The following is a 23985-nucleotide window of genomic DNA, read 5'->3' as shown; positions in this document are numbered from 1 at the left end:
CTCTAGTTAGATTTTGGAGATAAGATCTAGCCTTTGTCTGGGTTTAAGTTTTTCGACTAATATGTTTTGTGTTATAAGTTATAACATTTATAATAATAATACTCCACTATTTCTAACTGCTTACAGCTTCTGGCAAAACAAGAATATCAGCTGAAGGCTAAACACTTTGTACCTCCAGTGGTAAGTCAAGGATTTATTCTTATATTTCTATAAGACATAACTTGATTTTTTGACATTTTTGAGTCTACTAGAGGTAATGGCCTGGACAAATTATTGAATGTTTAATTTGTAGTTCAAAGATTTAAAGTTTGAAGCCTAAGAACTCATCCAGATTTTTACATATGTACCTATTGCTTGAAAGTGGTCAAGAACTGTAAATCTTGTGTACATTCTTTAATATACTCAGTCTACCAAAACTGAACAGTTAATGGCTTTTGTTAAGAATAGAATAGGGTGCATCAATTAATCCCAGTGTTGACCTTCAAATGTTATGCATTATTTATGTTATCTGTTCATTTTTTGTATCACCACCTAATTATACTTATCAAAAGTACTCAAAAGAGATTTCAAATAGTACCTTGCTTGAAATGCAATTCAAAAAATAAATTAGTCATCAAGGTTGTTAATTGATACAAAATTCTTGGCTGCCAAAGTCTGATTATTTTTAATTAAGTTCATCTAAGCTAAGAATGTCAGTAGCGTGTATGCTGAGACTGAATGTATAGTTTTTATTGTTTTAAGAATATGTATAATATGAAAACACAGAAAGAACAAAGTATATGTCTCCTTATACTCCAGCAAACCAACTAACTCTAACACTTTTACTCTTACAAACCAACTTACTCTAATCACTCACAAAATTGTCGTAATATATAAAACTCAAAAAATTCAGTCCACATTATACGCATACTGTTCACATTAATATCCTGAGAATATATGAACACACTTTTGTGACTCTTTCCAACTTGTATTCAGTCTCATCTAAATAATTTACAAATGCAAAAAGATAAGATAAGACACTACATACTACTGATAAGAATTTTATAAGAGCTGCACAGCTAGACTAGCCCTCAATGCATCACATTTAGCATGATAAAAAAGATAACATAGAAATTTACAGGCTATACAACATGAAATCAAACCTTTTTTCTTCAAAATTTGACTAGGCTTATGCTCCTGAACTCTATATTCTGGAGACCACACCAGAAATGAGAGATGCAATGGCTAGTGATAGGTCATCACAGTCTCCTCCTACTTCAAGGCGGACATCCCCATCCCACAGAAACTACAATGGAACATATAGAATCAATTATCCAGGTTTGATCAGCTTTAAGTGTTTATTCCTTTGCATTTAGTGCTGTGATAGTTGACATGTGTGTTGTGTTGCAATAGTTTGTTTAATAGCTAGACACTATTGATGGCCTTTCTTTAAATTTAGTTTTAATGCCAAGTGTTAGACATGTATCCAAATTTTAGTCTATCTATAGTTTCTGGATATGAAAAATATAATTGGATTCTGTTTGCTGTGATCCATCGTTTTTGATTCTATAAGGCTTAACATGATATATATTTATTGAAATATTATTGACACTCAACACTCAGCTATTTAAGTCATGTATGATGCATTAAATCTTGCTTATTTTAAAATTCCCTCATACTTGTGCATTGAATAGTTATAAATTCTTTGGGGAATAACTCCTGTTCATAATAAAATAGGATTATTGTTACTGTTTCTGTTGTTTTAGTTTTGCATGTAAAAAACAACAAGCCTGATTATGGCAACATGAACCAATTATTCATTAAAAATCATCTTTTTGAAATTGTTATTTCTTCTACTGGAATTATCCCAATACCAGATATCTTTTACATTTTGTTAAAAATAATTACCTTATTTACAGCTTTAAACTAGATTATTATACTCTACAACAGTTTATGAGGAACCTTCAAGCTACCATTTCAGCACATTAGTTTTAAAATTTCAAGGTTGATCTGCACATGAAATTTGGGACAACAGGGGCTTTAACTCTGATTGAGAATTGAGCTTTTAGCAGACATATAACTTGGTATTGATTTGTATTGAAACCCTACTCTAGCCAATGGGGACAAATTGAGTAGGCATATTTGGTTGAAAGCTTATCAAGCAGAACACTCATTAGCTTTACATCTAGTATGAGACTGCTTTGTTGCAATGAAGGAGGGCTCCTTAAACTTAAACAAATAACTAATCTAAATCAAATTAAATGCGTCTATTAGAAAAATAAAAAGATTAGATCTAGACATCTGTACCACATGCTTCAAAAACTCTGGGAATCATTTATTAAATCAACACCAATACCTTTCATTCTTTGTCACTATTATTTCATTCTTTTTCTCAGTCTCACTGGCCTGTTCCTTTACTTGATTTATTCCATAACATATTTCCGGATATCTTGTTAATGCTGTGTTATTTATGCTACTAGATCTAGATATAATGGCCGGCTCAAATTTCAGATGGATGTCACATTTTAAACATGATGGTATTTCATTTAGTGCTAAGACATTTCATTTCTCTAACTTTTGTTTAATATAGATTTCATCATACCTACATTCATTAATAAAAGAATATCTTGGGCATGTCCTGTTATCTATGTGTTAATCTAGATCTAGTTTTTCATAGGAATATAAGGGTTTGATATTTACTAGATATAAGTCCTTAGTTTTTCTGGGTGATTTAAGAGACCTGTTCCTTGCTGTCATGGGTCTTGGGTTTTTTAAGAAAACTATATATTCTCAATAGTTTTTTTTTTGTGATCCTGATCTCAGATTCAGTGAATATTAAGTAAAGTGACCAACAAAAAAAAACAAAGATCAGTTGATTTATTTGCTGCATATAATTGTTTACATTTCAACCATTAACATTCCTAATTTTAAAGTAGCTTGTTGTTGAAAGAAGAAGGCAATAACTGAAAGCTCCTTGGTTCATGGTATATTTTGGTATGTCCACTTCATTTACATTGTTTTTTGTTTTTTTTTTTCATATTCAATTCTTTCTTTCATTAGATTTATGCATGCACAATCACAATTACCATAAATATTTCATGTATCGATGTTTATTTTATGATTGTAATAACTAGTTACTTCCCTTATGCAAATGTAATCAAAACATTTAATTAACCAGCATATATCACATATAATGCTTTGCCCTATATAAGCAAGTTCCAGGTATATTAATTTCCTTGCCTTCTGTAATTGTGTAGATAGGGTTGTCCCTCAGAAACAATAGTGTCGGTGCACTTCACTCCAATGAGATCTCAACACAATTTTAGGGTTAGTGATTTGACAGGGAAGACATTCTGGTACACAGCCAAAAGCTTTAATCTACACTGGAGCCAATCAATAAAAGTCAACACATACTCCTATAAACAATTTTTTTTTCCTTGCCTTGTTTTTAAAGTACTGTATGCCCAGAAACTTAATACAGGAGCATTGGTTTCTGAATTTACAACATGTGCCATTATAATAGATTGTTCAGATGTATAGTTTTTGTTTTTTAACTTTGAAAAACATGTAGTTCTGTGGCTTAGTCTAAAATTATAATAAAATCATGGCAATTATAAAGTAACACTATTATACCTAGGATTGTTGGTAATTGCCATAGCTTAAAATATTTTTACAAAGATTATAATAATAACTTTTAAAATATTATATTCAAACAGAAAACCTTCTAACTTTTATTTTAATACAGTCGAATCCAGTTAATCAGACCACATCAGGATATAATAGTTTTGGTCCTAATAAACCAGCTGGTCTGATTAAATGAACATGCCCTAAATTACAAGATGGAACATGCTAAAATGTATGTAACATAAAAACATTCCTGCAAAATTCCAATCATTTGAAGATCAAGCCCAATGTGACCTTACTCATTCTCTTGACAGAATGAACAAAATGACCACAAACATTTAATACACCATGAAATAGCTCAAAGTTTCTCTGTATTTCTTAGTAGCCTGCATAGTCACTTGCACCAACTCATTAGGGGCATCAGCATCATTTTCCTTGTCTTGTGCTGCAATATTAGTTTCATTGCTATTCAACCAATGATTGCTGTGTCTTAATCTTCAATTTCATCATTGTCGAAGGTTAAACATTCTTAATTCTTGTGGCTTACTTTCTTCTTCCCTCTCACTTTCCAAGGTCAGATTAAATAGAAATTCAGTTCAAAAAGAGAATAACTATACAACTTTGTAATAGGACTTGTTTTGCTATGAATAATCTATTTACCCAGTGGTCCAATTAGCTGAATTCGATTGTACTTATTATTTATCAATTTATTTATTTACACCAAGCACATTGTTTTAAAAAATTAGGTATCCTTTGAAAAATATTTTTAAAATATGCAAATTTTTTTATAAGTATTTTTTTAAAAACTAACCTGTCATAGTGGACACAGGTTTGGTGTTTTTTTTTTATGTGTGTGAATATTTGCTGTAAAAGTATATAATACAAATGAACATAAATGTTCTGTGAGTGAGAAAGGATTTGAGATTGTAATTTTGAGTATTTAGTTGTAATAGTGTATATTTAGCCTTGTAATGATATTATATCAATGTATTAGTAGTATCTGTCTATATTCCTTTAGTCTCTGATATAGATGGCTGACTATAAAAGGACTCGATTTCTTTGCCATTGATAGAATGATCTCACAATATAAATACTAGAAATACTTAGACTATGATAAACCCGAAACTAAATACAATGACTGAAAAATAATTTTTTATTTTTAACAAAAATATTGTGACACAAGCTATGGTGTTAAGTTAAACTTTCCCATTTGTTTTTGAGAGGCTAAGGGAATAGTGACAGCTCATTCAAATTATTATATGTTCTACACAATATATTATTACAATATGATGCTTATACTTATGTTATAATATAGACATTATATCACATTTATTTTCACATTTTATTTTTTAGATATTTATGATTTCACTAGTATACTTCTTTATATATTTATAGCTTTATAGAATTATATGTCTAAAATTACTAAATTATGTTTGCTGAAAAATGTGCTTAATAAAACATAGATATTATCTTCAAACATATCTGCCTGGTCGTGCGGTTTGCTCGCTGGACTGTCGTTCGGATTTATCGACGGTCGAGGGTTCAAACCCTGCCCGCTCCCATCCCCCGTCGTCCTGCGGGAGGTTTGGACTAGGAAGTAAACTATCTTCAACTCTGAAGGAACATCCGAATTATGTAAAACATTTTTACAACTTTAAGACATCACTTTAAAATATTCTTATTTGATTTGTTATAATACTGATTATCAGAAAAAAACAGCTATACAGTCACTCTTCTACTTTAGGGATTCATTTTCACAAGTTTGATTTGCAGTAGACCTGTATACAAAATAAGTGACTGAGTAAAATAACCTAACACAGGGGCTGTTCTTGTTATGTTTACCTGGCCACAAGATTCTTACCCGGGGGCTGTTCTTGTTATGTTTACCTGGCCACAGGATACTCTTTAAAAAAATCAAAATGTTCAATACGTTTGAGTTCCATTTAAGAAAGTTTTACTGTTTAGCATGTCTACTGGTTGTATTAGATTGTGTCATGCTAAATTTATTTTCTGGTGTTTTACAAGTCACACTAAATTGTTATTTTTACATACGTTTTTTTTTTCAACAAAAACATCACTTAGCACTATTTTATACAATAGTTTAGCCACATACATATATGTTTAAAGCTTCTCATGTTTATTTAACTGCACATGCTTTTTTTTTTAAATATGTCATTGTTGGTTAATTTAATTGAAAAGATGAAACCTATATCATTTTTTTTGTAAAGAATTTATTAATTAATTACTTAGTTTATAGCAATCTTATCTACATTTTATTTCTAGACTTGGAGTTATTTGATTAAAACTTTAAAATCATTATTATTAACATTTTTGTTAAAGTTTTTTTTTCTTTATGTGTTTCAGGTGATTCTGATAATGAACGTAGCAATAAGCCTAAATATCAACCTTCTTCCCCTGTCCAAAAATATCATCCCCTCCCTAAAATAGGCCCAGAAAAAAACAGACACCATGACCCTATGTCTCCAGAACCCAAAAACTATAGCACAGATGACTCCCCTTTTAGCAGACACAATGGGCATCACAACCCTTACCAACTTCATAATGGGAAACCAGCCTCACAGCCCAAAGTATACCATGAGCAGCCTTCATCAGACTGGGATGACCAGCCGGTTAAAAAAATGGTCATAGATTCAGAAAAATCTGGCCAAACAGGGCATCCTTCTGAGACAAAAAGGGGCTCTGATGAGCAAGATGATAATGATTCTATTGTTACAGATGATGATGACTACAAGAAACGAAGTCGAGAGGATCATGACTATAAACTCAGGTGACAAATCAGATTCTTAATAATGTGCATGATCATTATTTAGGTCTTTTATCCACTGACCTCTTACTATGCTATGTTTTGGTAGCTCTGAAAGGAGTATTCTTTATCATTTTCCATCTCAATAAATAAAAGAAAATTCATAAAACAAAGACAAATTTCCTCAATGATAATACAGATTATCATTATATATTTAAAAATATATATCAGAAAAATCTTGGAAGACAACAGCCACCCACTCCATCAGAACTACGTCAAGTCGTCGCAAATTGGCGACTTCTGTCTATCAAAACAAGAACTGAGCAGTACAAAACTTGTTCGTTCATTACTCTGTCAGACTCTATCAGCGCCACTTTTTGATCAGGAAATTGAAATGACCAAGATGCCTGTGTGTAATCGCTGAATGAACTCTTTATGTTGTGTCTGTTTTATTTATGTGTATGTTTCTGTTGTGTTGTTTTGATATGAGAAAGAGTCCTTGTAATCACAACAAATTTCCATAAGGATCAATAAAGCAGTCTTAGTGTTAGTCTTATTGTAATGTACTGTCTATATTTTGTAAAGGAAAACACAAGATCTCCAGAGAAAGCTGGATGATGATAAATACTTATTTGATGATGAAACAGAAGAAGAGAGGAGAAGAAGGCTAGAAGACTTGGAATTGGGATTTGACAGTGATAGACAAAGATGGCAGGCAGATAAGGTTGTTCAAAATATTTGTTTTTTCTTGTTTTTTTGTGTGTGTTGTAATTCTAATCTAAATGTCTCTGAGACATTCAATAAGTTAATAATTATTTTTGATAAATATTGACTTAAATGTTTTATATTTCAATATATAACTATTGTTTCTAAAATTGTTATATCTAAGACTGATTTGTCTTCTATGATTTTTGGTGTGTGTAAATCTATATTTCTTATTTCACATTGAACATGCATCTTTTCTAAAGTGCACCAAATCATCTTCTGCTTTAAAATGTTTTACTTGTTATTTTTGTCTTCTGCTCAAAATTTTCTTAATTTCTCTAACGATCTAAAATTTTGATTTAATTTGACAAGAAATTAAAATACGTCAGTTTTGATTGTTTTCAAGTGCACTCCTTTTCTAATTGTTGTCAAATGTTTTCATCTCAATGTTTTTTCTTATTCATGTTTTATGAGTCCATGTTTTCTCAATGTGTAATGTAGGACAGTAGAAAAAGGCAAGCATTAGCAGACAAACGGCGGGAAGAGGATGAAAGGCATCACAGAGAGTTGGAGAACAGAAGAAGAGAAGAATTTGAGAGACAGCAGTTGGAAGAGAGTGAAAGAAAAAGACTAGAGGAAGAGAGAAGAGAGAGAGAAGAGCAAGAGAGAAGACGAATGGAAGAACAAGCAGAAGAGGAAACTAGATGGATGGAGGAGGAAGAGCAGAGGAGACGAGAAGAAGCTGACAGACGTAGAAAAGAGGAAGAAAAACGAAGGAAAGAAGAGGAGAGAGAGAAAGAAGAAGAGAAGCTTAGAAAAGAAGCAGAGAAGAGGAAAGATGAAGAAAAGAAGAAAGCAGAGGAAAGAAAAAGAGAAGAAGAAAGAAGAAAAGAAGAGGAAAAAAAGAAAGAAGAAGAAAGGAGGAGGGAGGAAGAAAGAATAAAAGAATCAAAAAGAGTGGAAGAAGAAAGAAGGATAGAGGAAGAAAGAAGGGAATTGAAAAGGAGGCAAGACCAAGAAGAGTGGGACAAAAAGTTGAGAGAAGAGCATGCCATGCGAGAAAAAGAAAATCAAAGATCAAAAGTTAGTCTTTATTTTGTTGTTACTTTTTTTTTTCTTTTTTATTCACTGTTTATTTTTTTTAAATTTAGGTGGAACTAGATTTGAAGAGTCGTTTACATTTGGCCCTTTTTATTTTTTGCTATGATAAGCAGTTATAATTAATATTTTTTGTTTACAAAATAAATAAATAATTATTTCCCTTACAAGGAATAGCATAAAAAAAAAATATTTTATGTCCTTAATACATAAGCCCTATTTTACTGAATATACGAATATAAAAGTGAATAAATGAAATTCTTGTTTATAAGAAACACTAGTCACTGCTAAACATCAACAGTGTTTTTATTTTCAGTTAATTATTGGATAATAAAAATTTCATTTTTTTTTAAATTCTTTTTTCCGCCCTTAATTTTCACTGTCACACACTTTGTTGCTTTTAGTGTTTTATAAAATAATTCTTTGACTAAAGTTCATCACATGAGATTTTTTTTTTTTTTTCAATATAGCAATAGGTATTTTTGGTTCAATAGCAGTTAAAAATTGTTGAGACTTATGGATAGGTTTTTTTTTTGACAAGTGATATTTATTTAATTTAATAAATTAAATGAGAGCTAATTGTGAAAAGTATAAGTAATTTAAAAACAGTAACCAACTTCATGCTTGCAATAATTTAGGCTTATTTTCACTATAAATATTAATCTGTGAAACTTTATTGAATTTATTTATATTTTTAAGGAGAGGATTTTAATATTTTGATAATCTCCATCATTTTCTTACAAACATAATAAGAGCAATGCCCAGCTCAATATTAACTCACCAAAACAGTTTGTTTTGTGCTTCTTTGATTTCAATACATGATATTTTACCATTATTTATATTTTATTCCTATTCAGTTACTTTATTGGATTTTGTTTCTTTTATAATTGGAACATCGCCATTTTAAATGAAATAAAACATTTTGTAAAAAATTTCTCAACAGTTTCAAAAGCAAAAAATCAGATAGACTCTTAAATTATATTGTCATTCCCCTTTCTGAAGTAGACTAACAGATTCTTTAAAAAATTATTTATTTCTATGTTTTTCTACAAACAAAGGAGACATCACCTCCACCTGTTAGAGACTCAGAATCAGCCAAACAACGAAGAAGAAATGAAAGTAAGTACATACTGATTTGATTCCATATGTTTTGGTTTTTATTTATAAAGATATCTGATTTTGGTCCATGCAGTAATACTAAAGCAGACAAGATGAAACATTTTTTTTAGGAGGATTACTTGAAAAGCTTTTAATTAGTTTAATGTTTGTATTTAAAAATACATAAGTATTATACATATGTATAAGTGTATTGTGAAAAATACTAATGCAATTTTGAGTAAATCCATTTATTAGAAAATTATATAGATACAAACCAGTCATACCAAAGGGAATAAGTACAGGTCCAGATTTACCTCTTGGCAACACACGCTATAGCTTAGGGTCATACAATATCTGAACTTACAAAGGGTTCCTTATCTTTAAAAGCCTAAATACAGTACTGAGTAAGTAACTTGTAACATCAAAATATTCTTTAAAAATAACACATAAAATTGTGGACCATCATCACATACGTAAACAATGTGTAAACTATATAGAATATTTATAAACAATGTGTTAACTAAGTGAAATATTTATAAATAATGTGTTAACTATGTAGAATATAGTATGTAATAAACCAATGACTTTTTCTTCTATGAAACCTTATTATCATATATATCAAAGGCCAAGCACTCTGCTTAAATATTTCAACAGGTATCAGAAGGACATATCCTAAATTATGCATTGTTTCTTTCTTCACAATGAAATCTTTTGTACTTCTATCTCCAGAAAATCAATTGTTGAAAGACATTGAAGATGCACGTCAGGCCAGGCAGGACCAGGAGAAAGAGAGAGAGGATTTGGTGAAAAGAGCAAAACAGATGCAGCATAAAACAACGAACAGAAGGAATGAAGGTGCTTACATTTATCATAATAGTCCCCCCTGGATCTTTTTGTAACATAAAACAGCTACACAAAAAATGTTATACGATTTCTCATTATCTCTGTGGCTGTAATTGTATTACAGAGCATAGCGAAGATCAATATTAATAGTATTACTAAGTAATCTAATTCCTAAATTCTTTGTTACTATGTAACTTAAGGTTAAGCAACAAACTCATTATGGAACTTCTGGCAGGGTGCAAGAGATTTACAAAGGATGGCTGGGAGGTTTGGGCTAGGATGTAGATATCTTCAACTCTGAAGGGAACATCCGAAACATGTAAAACATTTTACAAACATATCAGTCACATTCATTTTGTTTGCTGCCTTTTCCTAAATGTTTTTTGCCAAAAAGTATCCTGTGAGCAGTTAAGTTGATGAACTATGGTAAAAAAAAAAATTTCAGTGAAACATTTTCTATTAATGCCTTCATCAAACTTCATAGTATTCACTGTTCCTAAAGAGTGTTTTTCTTTTTTTCTGAATGGAATAACACAAGAACAGCATGGTACTTGTTCCCAATCCCCATTTTTATTGCCTCCATGTTTTGAACTCATTTGAAACAAATACTCTTCACTCTCTAGTAACATGCACAGAAATATTCATAATACACACACAAATGCACAATGAAATGATAACTTGCTGAGTCTATAGAGTTGCGAAAATCGTAAATCTTTTCTTATAATTGTTTTCCGTACTCTCTCCACCCAAGCTTTGAAATGCCATCTCCAAGTTTTCTTTCTTACACTATGCTTGTGCTCATTTCTAATTCATCAGCATATACATTTTTTTAATGCATACATATTTGACTTATTCCTTTTGTACATTTGAGTCAATAAATCACATCGTAGTCTGACCACAGTAGAAGTCTCTGTCACTAAACACGTCGTTACCCTGGAATGTTTTATCGCTAACTGATTTTCCGGTCTCTAACCCAACATATCCCAAACGTCACTAGTCCCGTTCAATATGCGTCATCTATGGTGCGTCGCTAAATAACTAACCTATATAAATAAGGTGTCTAACAAATCACATTGTAGATTTTACTTGTGAGAAAAGTTGAAAAGTGATTTTGTGGACTGATTTGTATTAGTTAACCAACAATGTTTAAAGAATCACTTTATGTACTTGAGATTTCATCAGTGTCCTATTTCTACTTTGCCAGCTCGGGACATGTGGAAAAAGAAATACTTTGAAGAAAAGAAGAAAACAGCACCTCTTGAAGAGAATAGTAATCGGCTGCAGCAAGAACTGGAGGCGTTGCACAAAAAATTAATGAATACTTTAGAGGGCCCAAAAGAGAAAAATGCAAAATTTATTGATGCACAGCCATCACCAAAGGTAATTGACAGTACAGGGAGAGTAGTTCTAGATTATTCAAAATCTAACCTCTATAAGATGTAGAACATTGAAATGTTTGTTGATTTTTTTAGTATGAATTGAGGGAGTGAAGAGAGGTTTTTTTTTAAATATAAACATCAATCTGGTTCTTTTAAACCAGTGGCTTTTATATAAAGCTGGAAACAAAGGGAGGAATTTAGCTTGAATCTGTGACTTTTTAATTGTATTTTTACTAGCTATAACTTTCTTATTCTTTGTTATTTCCCTTGGATATTTTTTGTTTCACACTTATGACTGAATCTTTCTTTCATGTCAATATATTAATATTACAGTTTGAGAGTTCTATAATCTAGCTGTCATTTGTTTTTGATAATTTTATTCTGTGCTTATGCATAGCATGGTCATTTCTTACTTATTCCATTAACACATATTTTAGATATACTATATATCATCATATAGGCCTACATAACATGGTTTATATAAAATCATAATTTTTAAAAAATTGTACAACAAACCAATAATACAAATTGTTAGCTTTTTATCTAATAATTCCCCTGTTCTATTACAGAGTAATTATATCATCCAGTGTACTAAGATTCAACACGAAATAGAAGACTTACAGCGCAGGGTGGAGAATGCTAGGATGAAACTTACTGCTGAGATGAAGGTAAGTCAAACTGCTTGCTTCTTGTTCAAATGTTTTTAACCTGTTAAGAGTTGTTTGGTAGCCTGAGTTCGCTGGTAGCCTATGGTAAGTGATTAGACTTGTGTAATGCTGCTGTTCTGTGAGTTATGTTTTGCGGCTTTATAACCAACACTTTGGATAAGGATGCTTGATGCTGTTTTGATGTTGATAGCTTCCTGTAATAAATGTGCACTCGCTTAAACCTTCATTTTGGCTGTAACTGTATTATAAATATAAAGATAACATCCTTTTAACTCAATATAGTTTTATTACATACTTTATGAAACTCAGTTTGTTGATATTTATATTTATACAAAAAACTTCATTTTAAGTCCCAAAGAATGTTTACATTTCTATATGGTTAAAATAATCATAGTCTTTAGAATGTTCTTTACTTTTCTTTTAGCTTATTGTAATGATTAAGAATATTAAGAAGCCTCAATGATTATGATAAATACAATAAAATTAATGTATTTCTCCATCATTTAATTGAAAAGAACAAAATTATCTGTGCTAGTGGATTGGAATGGAATCACTGAATAAATTTAAAATTCTTTTATTATAAGATTGAGTTGACTAGGTAACACTTACTTATTATTATTAATAATTAATTCATTTTGAAGAGAAGCAGACAAAGAAAACATCATTTAGATAAATGCTATTAAACTTTTTTGTTTTCAAATCAATTGTAGTAAATGTTGTAACATTCTCTGATGTTCAAAGCATGTATTTCTTAGCTCTTCTCTGCATGTTTAATGAAAGATTCATTCCTAGTTTAATGTATCCCAATATCTTTCTATTCCAAATGGTAGTCTCCATACCAAACAAAATATATTCAGCATTAAAACTAATCCTTGCTTTTCTTTTTGAATGCATTTCTTTCTTTGATTAATTTCAAATGACAACATTTCTGCCATTTTAAAATACACTGAATCTATATTCAATCAACGCTCAGCTATTCCATTAGGAGTTTATTATATATCTACATTGATCCCTGAGTTACAAAGTAATAAGACACATTTGACCTCTTTAGCTCCATAATATACAAATGTGTATATTTGTACATAGATAGGTGAAATCAAACTCAATTCTCATTACTGTTATAGAGAACAAGAAAAGGGCAAATAGTTGTTTTATTTCTTCCATTCTCTGCCAGGTAAACATTTTAGTTAAAGTTGAGAGGCCACCTGCCTACACCCTACACAACAGTCTACCACCAGAAACTCTCTAAACCAACACTTTGAGGTACTGTCTCTCCTCCTTGAAGCCTCATTTATCAACTGATTCTATTCATAAAGTCAATTTACATTTTTTTAAAATCACCTGCTCAGATGTAGAGTAAAAGGAAGGGTCTCTGTAAAAGCTACTAGATGTAGTATCTACTCAGTTGCAGCTTATTTTAAACTTACATTCATTTTATTTATATACACTCAATAAGAGTTTAATTGTAAGCTTAGCATGTATCTGATTTTATTGTGAATGTTGTCTTTGCACTGAGTGTTTATGTTAATTAATTCATCTTAAAAACTTGTTTTCATTTTGTCATTAAAAGGTATATAACTTATGTTAAGTTAAAGATAAACAAATATAACCATATTTTTGCGCATATAACCCATGGATTTTACAAGTTTTTATGAATGAATGGCAGCTGTATACAAAGGTACAGGGATTACAAAATTAATTTTACTCATAAATATAGCATAACAGAAAGTATGGACATGCCTGTGGGTTTTTTATACCTCCTATAGTTTGCTGTGTGGTTAAAATGTACATTGGAAAGCTTTATGAACATCTCATTATAAACCACAAGAAAACAAATTGTACCGATGAGGTAGATGCACAATCTAGCAAATCATAGGGCCCAAGTTCAACTGCTCCATTAAATCCTTTCCACCATCATCAGATAATTAGGTCAATGACTTTCTGTCAAAACAGCAAACTACAGATATGAAACGCATGTTGCACTCTAAGTATTGCTTGTTGGAACAACAATAGGATCACAATTGCATCTCAAGGGACAGTCTGCTGAGTCACAGCTTTATATACTGGTAGTTTATGACAAGTCATACTTTACACATGCAGGGTATATAAGGATGGGGTTATAAGATTTTGTTTTTACTAATTTTTTAATTTGTGTGGGTTATATGCATGAAAATACGGTAATTAAATTAATTGATAACTGAAACCTAAACTTTACAATTTTTTATCATTAAAAAACACATGATTAGGTTTCATTGTGTTGTATATTATAACTCTTAAGACTAAAATCATCTATATGTAACAAACTTCAAAAATATTTTGACTAATAAAACATAAATGTCAGCCTTTAAAAATATATATTTTATTGCATATATATATTTTTTTTTTTTCTTGTAAATTAAACTAGAAATATATTTATAAAACCTTTTATACAATATTAATAGTTATAATGAACTTTTGAAACTGTTGGTTCTGGCTGTTTTTTTTTTCTCCCTTGGCTTTTATTATATGCTAATAATATTGCGATAAACAAAAAATGATTTTCTACTTTTTGTTTTTACTGCTGCACCATATGACAACTAATGTGTTCCTCTCATGAAATCTGTTTTCACTTCAAAGCTGGAATGTGTGCCTCACTTTAGTTGCAATGACACATGACAAAGATTTAAAATGTATTAGAAATGGCACTTTTTTTTTTTTTGAAATCACAAAAGTAAATCACTTTGCATGTTTGATTACAGTAAATGTTTTATTGCTAAAATATGCATTTTAATATGCTAAACAATATTCAGCTGTCATAATGAGTAATACAATTTTGAAGTTGATCCCATATATCTGCTTCTTTGTTTTCTGGCTCTACCAATGTATACCTTACAATATCATCTTTTTTTTAAATACAATTTTTAGAAAAGTAGAAGAAATTATTTCAGTTTTTTTTTTTAGAGTGAAAAAAGCAGCTGTAAATAACTTAAAAATTAGATAAAATAGATAATTAAGCAGAAAAATGTCATTGTATATGTTATGTATCGGATCATTACTAGTAAATAAGGATATATTATGTAGATAAATTAATTGATCTTAAAACATTTTTTTCCCCATTTTACTTAATTTGTAGTGAACTTTGCAATGAAGAAATAACTGAAAAAAAAAACACAAAAAAACTACAGATTGAAAGAAAAGTTTCATGAAAGTAATAAAAAAAAACTTCAATGAAATAACTATATTACAAGAATATTTCTTGCTTCTAATTTAAAAATAACATGTTTTTTCATAGCTTTCTTATTTCTTCTGAAAATTGTAATTATCTTATCTTATCTTTTAAAATACAGACATTACTTTGAAAAAGATGATTACGTGTGTTGCTAAGTAAATCTAGTCATGCATGTTAACCATTGACTTAAATTCTGCCAAGTCATTGTTTTTTTCTGGCTCAGGCAACCCATTCCATAATTTTAATAACAGTATTTTTTTGTAGTTATATAATTATTAAACTTAATCTTAATACTTAAACTTAACTCAGAAATAAAAAAAAAATGTATATATTAATTTTTAAATAAATTATTTACATAAATTTAAAAAATAAATAGTTAAAAATGTACAAAACAAATAAAAAATGTGACAATTTTGGAGTTCAGTAAATAGTTTCTATTAGTTTTATGAGCCATATGACATGTTCATAATGGATTTTTGTTTTAGCAGAAACATTATTAAGTACTTATGTGGAAATTTGTTTTTTTTTTTTAAATGACATATTCAACTTTTTAGCTGTTGAAAGCCATATTTTGCAGCTAGATGTAAATATTTCTGTCAGATGCTAGGATACTTTATGTAATAAAAATAGTATACTTGGGATTGTTTAAAGTTGACAATTCTTTTATTAGACATTGCTAAGAATGACTTAACAAGCTGACAATACATAACTGTATAAATATGGTGATGTCCCAAAGTCTGAAGCAGAAGGTAGCAAAGTAAGATATTAAGTGTCAAGTAGTTTCATTGTTTCATATATAGCATAAAGCCAGTATTAAAAATGTGACATTGGATAATAAGATGCAATTCGTTAAGTAGACTTATTAGATTAGTATAGGCTTTTGCATTTGCTCCTTTAAAAAAAATGGAAATCATATGGCTTTTGATAATTGGGTACATTCCAACATTTATACAGTTTAAGAATTAAATTAAGGTAATTTCAGCTTTTAGTGTTGCCTAAATTGATAGAAAAACTTTTACATTCCAAATCAATGGAAGAGTTTTAAAAATCATACATCTCTCTCATTTATTTTTGTTTACTTGTGATATTTCCATGTTCCCTGCATTAATGCATAATTGTAAAACAAAAAAGTAGCTGGTAATTTCAAGTTATAATTTTAAAATGTTACTTGAATTTCTAGTAACTTGCAAACACACACACCACTTAACCAAAGTGTTGAATGTAAATAAGAACTAATGTTGTCTCACAGCTGCGTGCCCAGGCTCAGATAGAGATGAAAGGTGTTCGTGCTGAAGCCATGCAAAACAGACTGGCACTGAAGATGGCAAGAAGCAGTCTTGATGTTGAGAGAACTGACAAAGTAGCACCAGCAGCTAATTAACTCTTTAACTGCGTCTAAATTTGAAGGAATATCTACAAGTGAACACAGACAAATATGACTTTTGCTACCAGTAGAGTCCACAAAAGTAGATTGGGATAAGAGAGATCATCTAGAATTAAAAAAAAAAATCTTGTCCAAATGAATGCATGAATATAAGCAATTCTGAAATGTGTATGATGACAAATACTAAATTTTATTTTTGTTACAAGTCTGTATCTTTGGTTTGAAACACAGTTTTGTTTATTTTATCATAAATATGTTGAACACCATTGTTTTCAATTGAACTGATACAAAAAACGTTTTGTCATGTTTTGGATTGTTTGACTCTGTAGTAAGAAAAAATATTTATTAGCAGACAAACAAATCATCTATTTATAGCTCATAAACACACAGAAACTAATACTAGTCTAAAAAGGTCAGCATATAAAAAGATATTAAAGAAACAAATTGTAGAAACCATATTCTCTTTATTTTTATATTAATAGCCAAAAATAAGCAACTGTAAAATACCTGGTAAATAACTATAAGATAGGACATTTACTTCTAAATGAATGGTAAATATATGACTAACCAAAGATATAGAATCTAGAGAATTTAATTTTAAAACTATCATTAGGTGTTTTATTAGATTAAAGTAATTATAATGTACTGTATATAAATAAAAATATAGGTCATTTATTTACATATTTATATATGTGCTTTTTAAAACATTTCATGTACCTATCACATTTTGGAATGTATATGTGCTTTTTTAAAACATTTTAATATACCTATCACAACTTCAGAATGTATATGTCTTAATAGTTTCAGCTGCATTGTTTGTTGTAAAAAAATTAATTGTTAATAAATTACAAACTAATTTTTTGTCAGACATGGTTGTGTTGTAATGTAATTATCAATTGTTTGTTTTTTTAAATTAATTTCATAGTTTTGGTAATAAAAGTTAAAAGTTCATCATATGTACAGGGATTAAAAAACCCCAGCTCAGAACCAACTGTTTCATTACATAACCCTAGGGGGTCATCAAAGAAGTGACCCTCTTAACAACCTTGTTATACTTATTTATACATTCCAGCTACGAAACCAGGCACAAGGGGAGTTGCGGGCCCTGAGAGCAGAGCTGAATCAGAGGAAACTAAGCATGGAAAAAACTCGACAGCAACAACTAGCGGCCCTGAATCCATCTTTACTTGACATCAATAGCAGTCATCCTAGGTACATATCAGATCCAAAGTCTGACTATTCAAAAACTTCCCTAGAAGGTTTCTAATTTGTGATATTTTTCTTTTCTTACTCAGCCCTAACTAATTACACTGAAAACACAAATAGAATATATCTTCATCACCAACATTTTTGTCAATGAAATCAAAATGTTCTAGTTTTAAATGATAGCATCTGTTTAATGAAAGGCTTAGAAATAATGTTTTCTGCACAAATATTTTACCTATGAAAAGCTTAGTTTTTGTCCATCATTCAAAATGTTAAAATTGTGCTTATGAAAATATATGATTAATAGATACAAAATACTAATATAATATCATGTGAAAAAGTAAATTGTAGAAAGTATCACATACAGGTTTGTATCTAAATGCATTTCAATCTCAGTCTTGATGTTAGTTATAATGTACTTGTAAATTCTTATCAATTTTGTTTTTACTTTATTCAGTGTCTTCAAAGTGCCATATAATATAAAAATATAAATTTAAGGTTAACAATTTTTTGGAAAAAAATAGAATCCACTAATGTTGTGTATTATATAAGTTGAAAAGATTATTTTTAACATTGAGCTTACTGGAGTTTTAAAATTAATGTGGCTAAGTCTCAAAAATATTCTTTCCTTAACTATTGAAAATGTTCTTGTTAACCAAAAATTAAAATTAAAATTCTTTTATCAGAAGTGAAGCACATCATTTTAAAAAGTTTTTTTTTCATAAGAATGCAGCTGTTAAGTACAATTTGATATATTGACCAAAGAGATACAACTTTATATAAGTCTGTTTTCATATCTAAAATTTGTTTTTCAACTTGTTATTTTCTCAATTAATTAAAATTTTTAATTGCCCAGAAAATTTTAAGAAAAATAATATGTTATTGCGATACAAAGTCTTACGTTGGCCTGTTATAAACTTCTAAGTAATCTGAGATTCTGAAACACATTTTTCTACTACTGGTAGATCTTATTTTTTGTTTTCTGTCATACTTGTGGTCCATTGGGTTTCATTCTAGGAAGTATAGAGACAAAAACTCTTTGACTTAGTGTCTCTTTTTTTTTTTTTTTACTCCTATGAAATAATTGAAAATGAATGTGCTGACTCTCAACTGACTTTCTACCCAATGGATATATTTATTATCATGTATAAACATTGTTTATATTTTATTTTTATTATTTAAGCAAACATCTTAAGAGCCAAATTTATATTGGTTACCTATTATTATTATTATCTCTTGAATTTGATTTTTTATTTGCAAAAATATGTTACAGGTCAAATTGTACAATAAAAAGATGTTGAAACAATACATGATTTAATTCCATTTTTTACATTTTAGTTTTTTTCATTTATAGCTTTTTATTATTGTTTGTTTCGTTAGTAGCTTGTTATACTAATATACTGGATACTTCTTGCTACTTTAAACTCAACTTTGCGTAATAAAATTGATTTTTTTTTACCCATTCCATAGTCAAATTTGGCTGATTAGTAAAATAGAGGAAACGGTTCATTTCAACTGGAATGTTTGCCTTAATACACAGCATTTCAATTGATTTATTCCACCTCCCCTTTTTTTTTTCTCTATAAACATCCTTCCTGAGTTGAGAAAGAACATGCGAGTATTAGAGCATGCACTGCTAGATCTGTTTATGGTATGGTCAAGAAAGTTCTTCCAGATTCTAGATCCTTGATCTTATTTTCATGATGAGTGAACGGAATATTGAGGAGTGGAAGGATTCTAAGTGAATGGCCCGTTAGAAAAATTTGCTAATAAAACGATGCCTCATAAGGCAACTGACTTTAGACCACCTCTGACCCCATATTTAGAACCACAGTAGGAGATTGGTCTCTTACTGAACAACTATGCTTCAATGTCTAAACATACATTATTTAGTAAACTATGGAGATAAGTCTCTTACTGAACAACTATGCTTCAATGTCTAAACATACATTATTTAGTAAACTATGGAGATAAGTCTCTTACTGAACAACTATGCTTCAATGTCTAAACATACATTATTTAGTAAACTATGGAGATAAGTCTCTTACTGAACAACTATGCTTCAATGTCTAAACATACATTATTTAGTAAACTATGGAGATAAGTCTCTTACTGAACAACTATGCTTCAATGTCTAAACATACATTATTTAGTAAACTATGGAGATAAGTCTCTTACTGAACAACTATGCTTCAATGTCTAAACATACATTATTTAGTAAACTATGGAGATAAGTCTCTTACTGAACAACTATGCTTCAATGTCTAAACATACATTATTTAGTAAACTATGGAGATTGGTCTCTTACTGAACAACTATGCTTCAATGTCTAAACATACATTATTTAGTAAACTATGGAGATAAGTCTCTTACTGAACAACTATGCTTCAATGTCTAAACATACATTATTTAGTAAACTATGGAGATAAGTCTCTTACTGAACAACTATGCTTCAATGTCTAAACATACATTATTTAGTAAACTATGGAGATAAGTCTCTTACTGAACAACTATGCTTCAATGTCTAAACATACATTATTTAGTAAACTATGGAGATAAGTCTCTTACTGAACAACTATGCTTCAATGTCTAAACATACATTATTTAGTAAACTATGGAGATAAGTCTCTTACTGAACAACTATGCTTCAATGTCTAAACATACATTATTTAGTAAACTATTATCTTCTATGGTGTAAGTGAAGTTGTAAGACTTGAGTTTCCATGAACCAAAATTTGGAAACAAGATTAGGATAAGATTTTTAAATAATAAATAAGTCCTACAGAACCTCGTACCATCTGATGCATTTAAACATAAAATATAGGTCAGACCACATCCTACTGGTACTCTCTTCGCCACCAAAAACAAAGTTAAATTTGTTCGAGGCCTCATAGGAAAGAGCCTCAATTGTTTGTGTTTCACCAGGGGTATGCGCTCTGGAATGACGTTCGTGGTGACGAAGGTCCTGGGTTTGAATCCTACCCGCTGCCATCCCCTGTCATCCAGCTGGAGGTTAGGGCTAGAATATAATTATCTTCAGAATCTGAAGGACAACTGAAACATTTAAAACATTTTACAAAGAAACATTTAAAACCTTTTTTCAAAGAAACATTTAAAACAGTTTACAAAGTAACATTTAAAACATTTTAATGTGTGCAACAGCTACTTGGGATCTTTTAAAATGTATTTTTTGATGTATAATAATACACATGTATAAAAAACATAACATTGCTGAATTGCTGGTGAACTCATTGATGTTCTCACAGGAAAATCTTTGGTCTGTTATAATTTTTCAAAATCAATAATCTTAAAATTAAATTTGGTCTGGAGATCTAGATCTTGAAACACGTCAATGGAAATTCCCGCTTCTATACACTAAAGAGTCGAATCAACAATTTGACGTTCAGGAATATTTCGCGCCCTGTCTTTTGTAGGATTCAGTCTAAACTACCGTCTGTTTATATTTCTATGCCTGGGTCTGTATCACCAAACTAGAATTTAATATACTCTGATTACATTTATACAAGGGCATAACCAGAATTTCTTTAGATTAGAAAATGTTTGGTATTGCTCAAAGCATAATACATTTTTCAGAATTTTGTTAAGATTTAAAAAAAAATAACAATAACAAACAACTTGATTAAAAACAAAATCATGCAGATGTTATATTACAATTTGTAGCATATTTGTTCTTGTAGGGGAGATTAGTTGTTACTATTCATTTCCAGGTAAGTCAAATAGCCGTCAAAATTAAATAATGAGTTCAGAGTTTGTTGTGCATGTGTGTCTGTACCCCTGATTTAGTTAATCAAATACAAAATCAAAACATTTTAAATCTGTTATTAGAATCTACATGCAAGCAAGAATATCAACTCAATTCACCCAATTTCATGAGCAATTTCGCCCGTAGTTCAAATTTTTAATAACAAACATTTGCAGCGATTTGTGTCTCTTTCATCAAAGACTGCAGCCACCGGAAGTAACGAACCAATTAGATGAAATAGCATACTGCGCATGTCCACTCTCACCGACTCACGTGCAGTAAACTGGAATTCTTTCTAGACGACGTGAGCTACATTTATTATTTTTGAACTTTTGCAAACATTTTTCCACTTTTAGAAAAAAAAATTCAATTTAATGGTTGCTGGTACAATTATAATCTGTCCAAATTACAGAACAAGGGTTATTTGATCAAATTTGGTCTTGTGACTGTCATCTAATATATAAAGTAGAATGTAAGGTGTATGTATGTCTTTCATTGAAATCCAAAACAGTTTGACCAATCTTGATGAAACTTGGCATGAACGTTCCTTAGAGAATAGTGATGATCTTAGGATACGTAAAGTTACCCTACAACAAAAAAAGTTTGCTAGACTTGGGTCTATGAGGCATCCTGCCATAAATTTTTAATGTTAAAACTGCATAGAAACCATTTTAATAATACAAAGCCAGAACAGAGCGACAAAATCCGAGCAAAGCCGGGTCAAAATAGCTAGTAGGCCTGTAATGTATGTGCAGAAATTATTCGCTTAGATCTTTGATCTTGTTTTGAATCTACATCTACATGATAACTTGTAAACATCGTTTTGACATTGTTCAAAACAACAAATGAGGCCGGAGTGTGGACGTTGCATCAACAGTCACGGGATGCTGAAAGAAGTATCGATCTTTGGGCCATTCCAACTAAATTTAAAACAAGAATTTAGATTTACCTGAACAAGTTCATTAGCATATTTAATTGTAAGAGATGTTCATGTTTGAAATCTCATCTCAGGTTTTACATATTAGTAATTGCATGAGTATTTTTAGAAGTTTATCTTTATTCAGGAGCAAAAAATGATGACAATAAATTCTGAAAGATATTCAGTTGGTTTGAGTTTCTGTTAAAATTCAGTTTCAGCTATGTCGTCAATGTTTTCTTATAATATAGATGTCTTGTAGAGTCCATTCAAACACAATGGCTAGATGCTAGGTTTTAATGTTACTTCCTCTCTCTTGCTCTCTCTCTCTCTCTCTCACACACACACACACACAGACACTCAGCGAACAAGCCAACATACCCAGAGACGGATTTAACTATGTGTAGGCGCCGGGGCAGTTTTTTTTTTTGTGTGTGGAGGCCCTTTTGGCCCCTACCATTTTTTAAAAGCTTTAATTAAAATCCACTTATTAATAAAACAAAAATACTAATATCTAAAAGCATGCCATGCTATAAAATAAAGAGAGTACTTGTAAATGAAATTGAATTTTCCTTCGTTTAAAAAAATAATATCAGGTGACCGAGCCTCGCTCGGATGAATAATTTGTTAAGGAAGGTTATATACCCGAAGTCATTTTGGGAATATTGCTGTAATTACGAAAATGAATGATCGGGTAAAGACTATCAATCCGAAGAGTTGCTTTTTCGTTCTGTCAGTTCTCAATGTAATTGTACATGGCGATTAGAATAGAAAGTCCCCCCAACAGTAGGCCTATAGAAAACCACAGCTCACGTCTTAACGTTTTACATTGCTTCTTTCGCGTAAAACTATTGGGCTATTGTTGTAATTACAAAAATGAACGACCATATAAAGACTACTCATCTGAAGAGTTGCTTTAGTGTTCTGTTCGTTCTAAATGTAATTGCACATGACGATTAAATATAAAGTCTCTGAAGTCCTCCTATAGTATAGAGCTAGACCAACCACAGCTCACATCCGTCTTATAGTTTTACAATCCATCTATTGTAGGCCTACTATTATTGGCTTGGAAGAAAATCTTTGCAGTGTTACTTCTCAGTTGGTTACGTTCAGACATTTAATTATGGAATTAGTATATTCATTATGGCTTTAGTGCGAAACATCAAGTGACGCAAATCTCTACGTTATAGGGTAAAACAGGCACTTTGTGACAAAGTAAAATGGCAATTTTTTTCTTAATAGACTTAAATCATTGCATTAGTTTTCTAAAGAAACGTTTCCATGGGGCATCTCTGTTACGCCGAAAAATATGTTCGTCCCCCATACGGGATACCTGCCCTGCCCAGCCTG

General features: G+C 30.4%; 1 protein-coding gene across 6 annotated transcripts in view; it reads left to right on the top strand.

The window, feature by feature from the left end:
• The window catches only part of LOC106064322 (spermatogenesis-associated protein 1-like), a 62414-nt gene extending 43132 nt beyond the window's left edge, over positions 1 to 19282 (top strand). For 2 of the 6 annotated variants that reach the window (XM_056029705.1, XM_013222825.2), the window contains exons 4-13: positions 127 to 180; positions 1167 to 1317; positions 5968 to 6391; positions 6953 to 7091; positions 7574 to 8155; positions 9229 to 9289; positions 9998 to 10123; positions 11316 to 11491; positions 12060 to 12158; positions 17823 to 19282. In XM_056029705.1, coding sequence (XP_055885680.1) covers positions 127 to 180; positions 1167 to 1317; positions 5968 to 6391; positions 6953 to 7091; positions 7574 to 8155; positions 9229 to 9289; positions 9998 to 10123; positions 11316 to 11491; positions 12060 to 12158; positions 17823 to 18017 — 2007 coding nt within the window. In that variant the 3' untranslated portion in view covers positions 18018 to 19282. Of the gene's footprint in view, positions 1 to 126; positions 181 to 1166; positions 1318 to 5967; positions 6392 to 6952; positions 7092 to 7573; positions 8156 to 9228; positions 9290 to 9997; positions 10124 to 11315; positions 11492 to 12059; positions 12159 to 13332; positions 13422 to 16615 lie in introns of all 6 variants that reach the window. The other 4 variants (XM_056029707.1, XM_056029708.1, XM_056029709.1 and 1 more) reach the window with 4 other exon arrangements.
• Positions 19283 to 23985: the final 4703 nt, after the last annotated feature.

Source organism: Biomphalaria glabrata, chromosome 5, assembly GCF_947242115.1.
Source record: "Biomphalaria glabrata chromosome 5, xgBioGlab47.1, whole genome shotgun sequence".
NCBI classification, from domain to species: Eukaryota; Metazoa; Mollusca; class Gastropoda; family Planorbidae; genus Biomphalaria; species Biomphalaria glabrata.
This window is presented reverse-complemented; position numbering and strand designations above follow the sequence as displayed.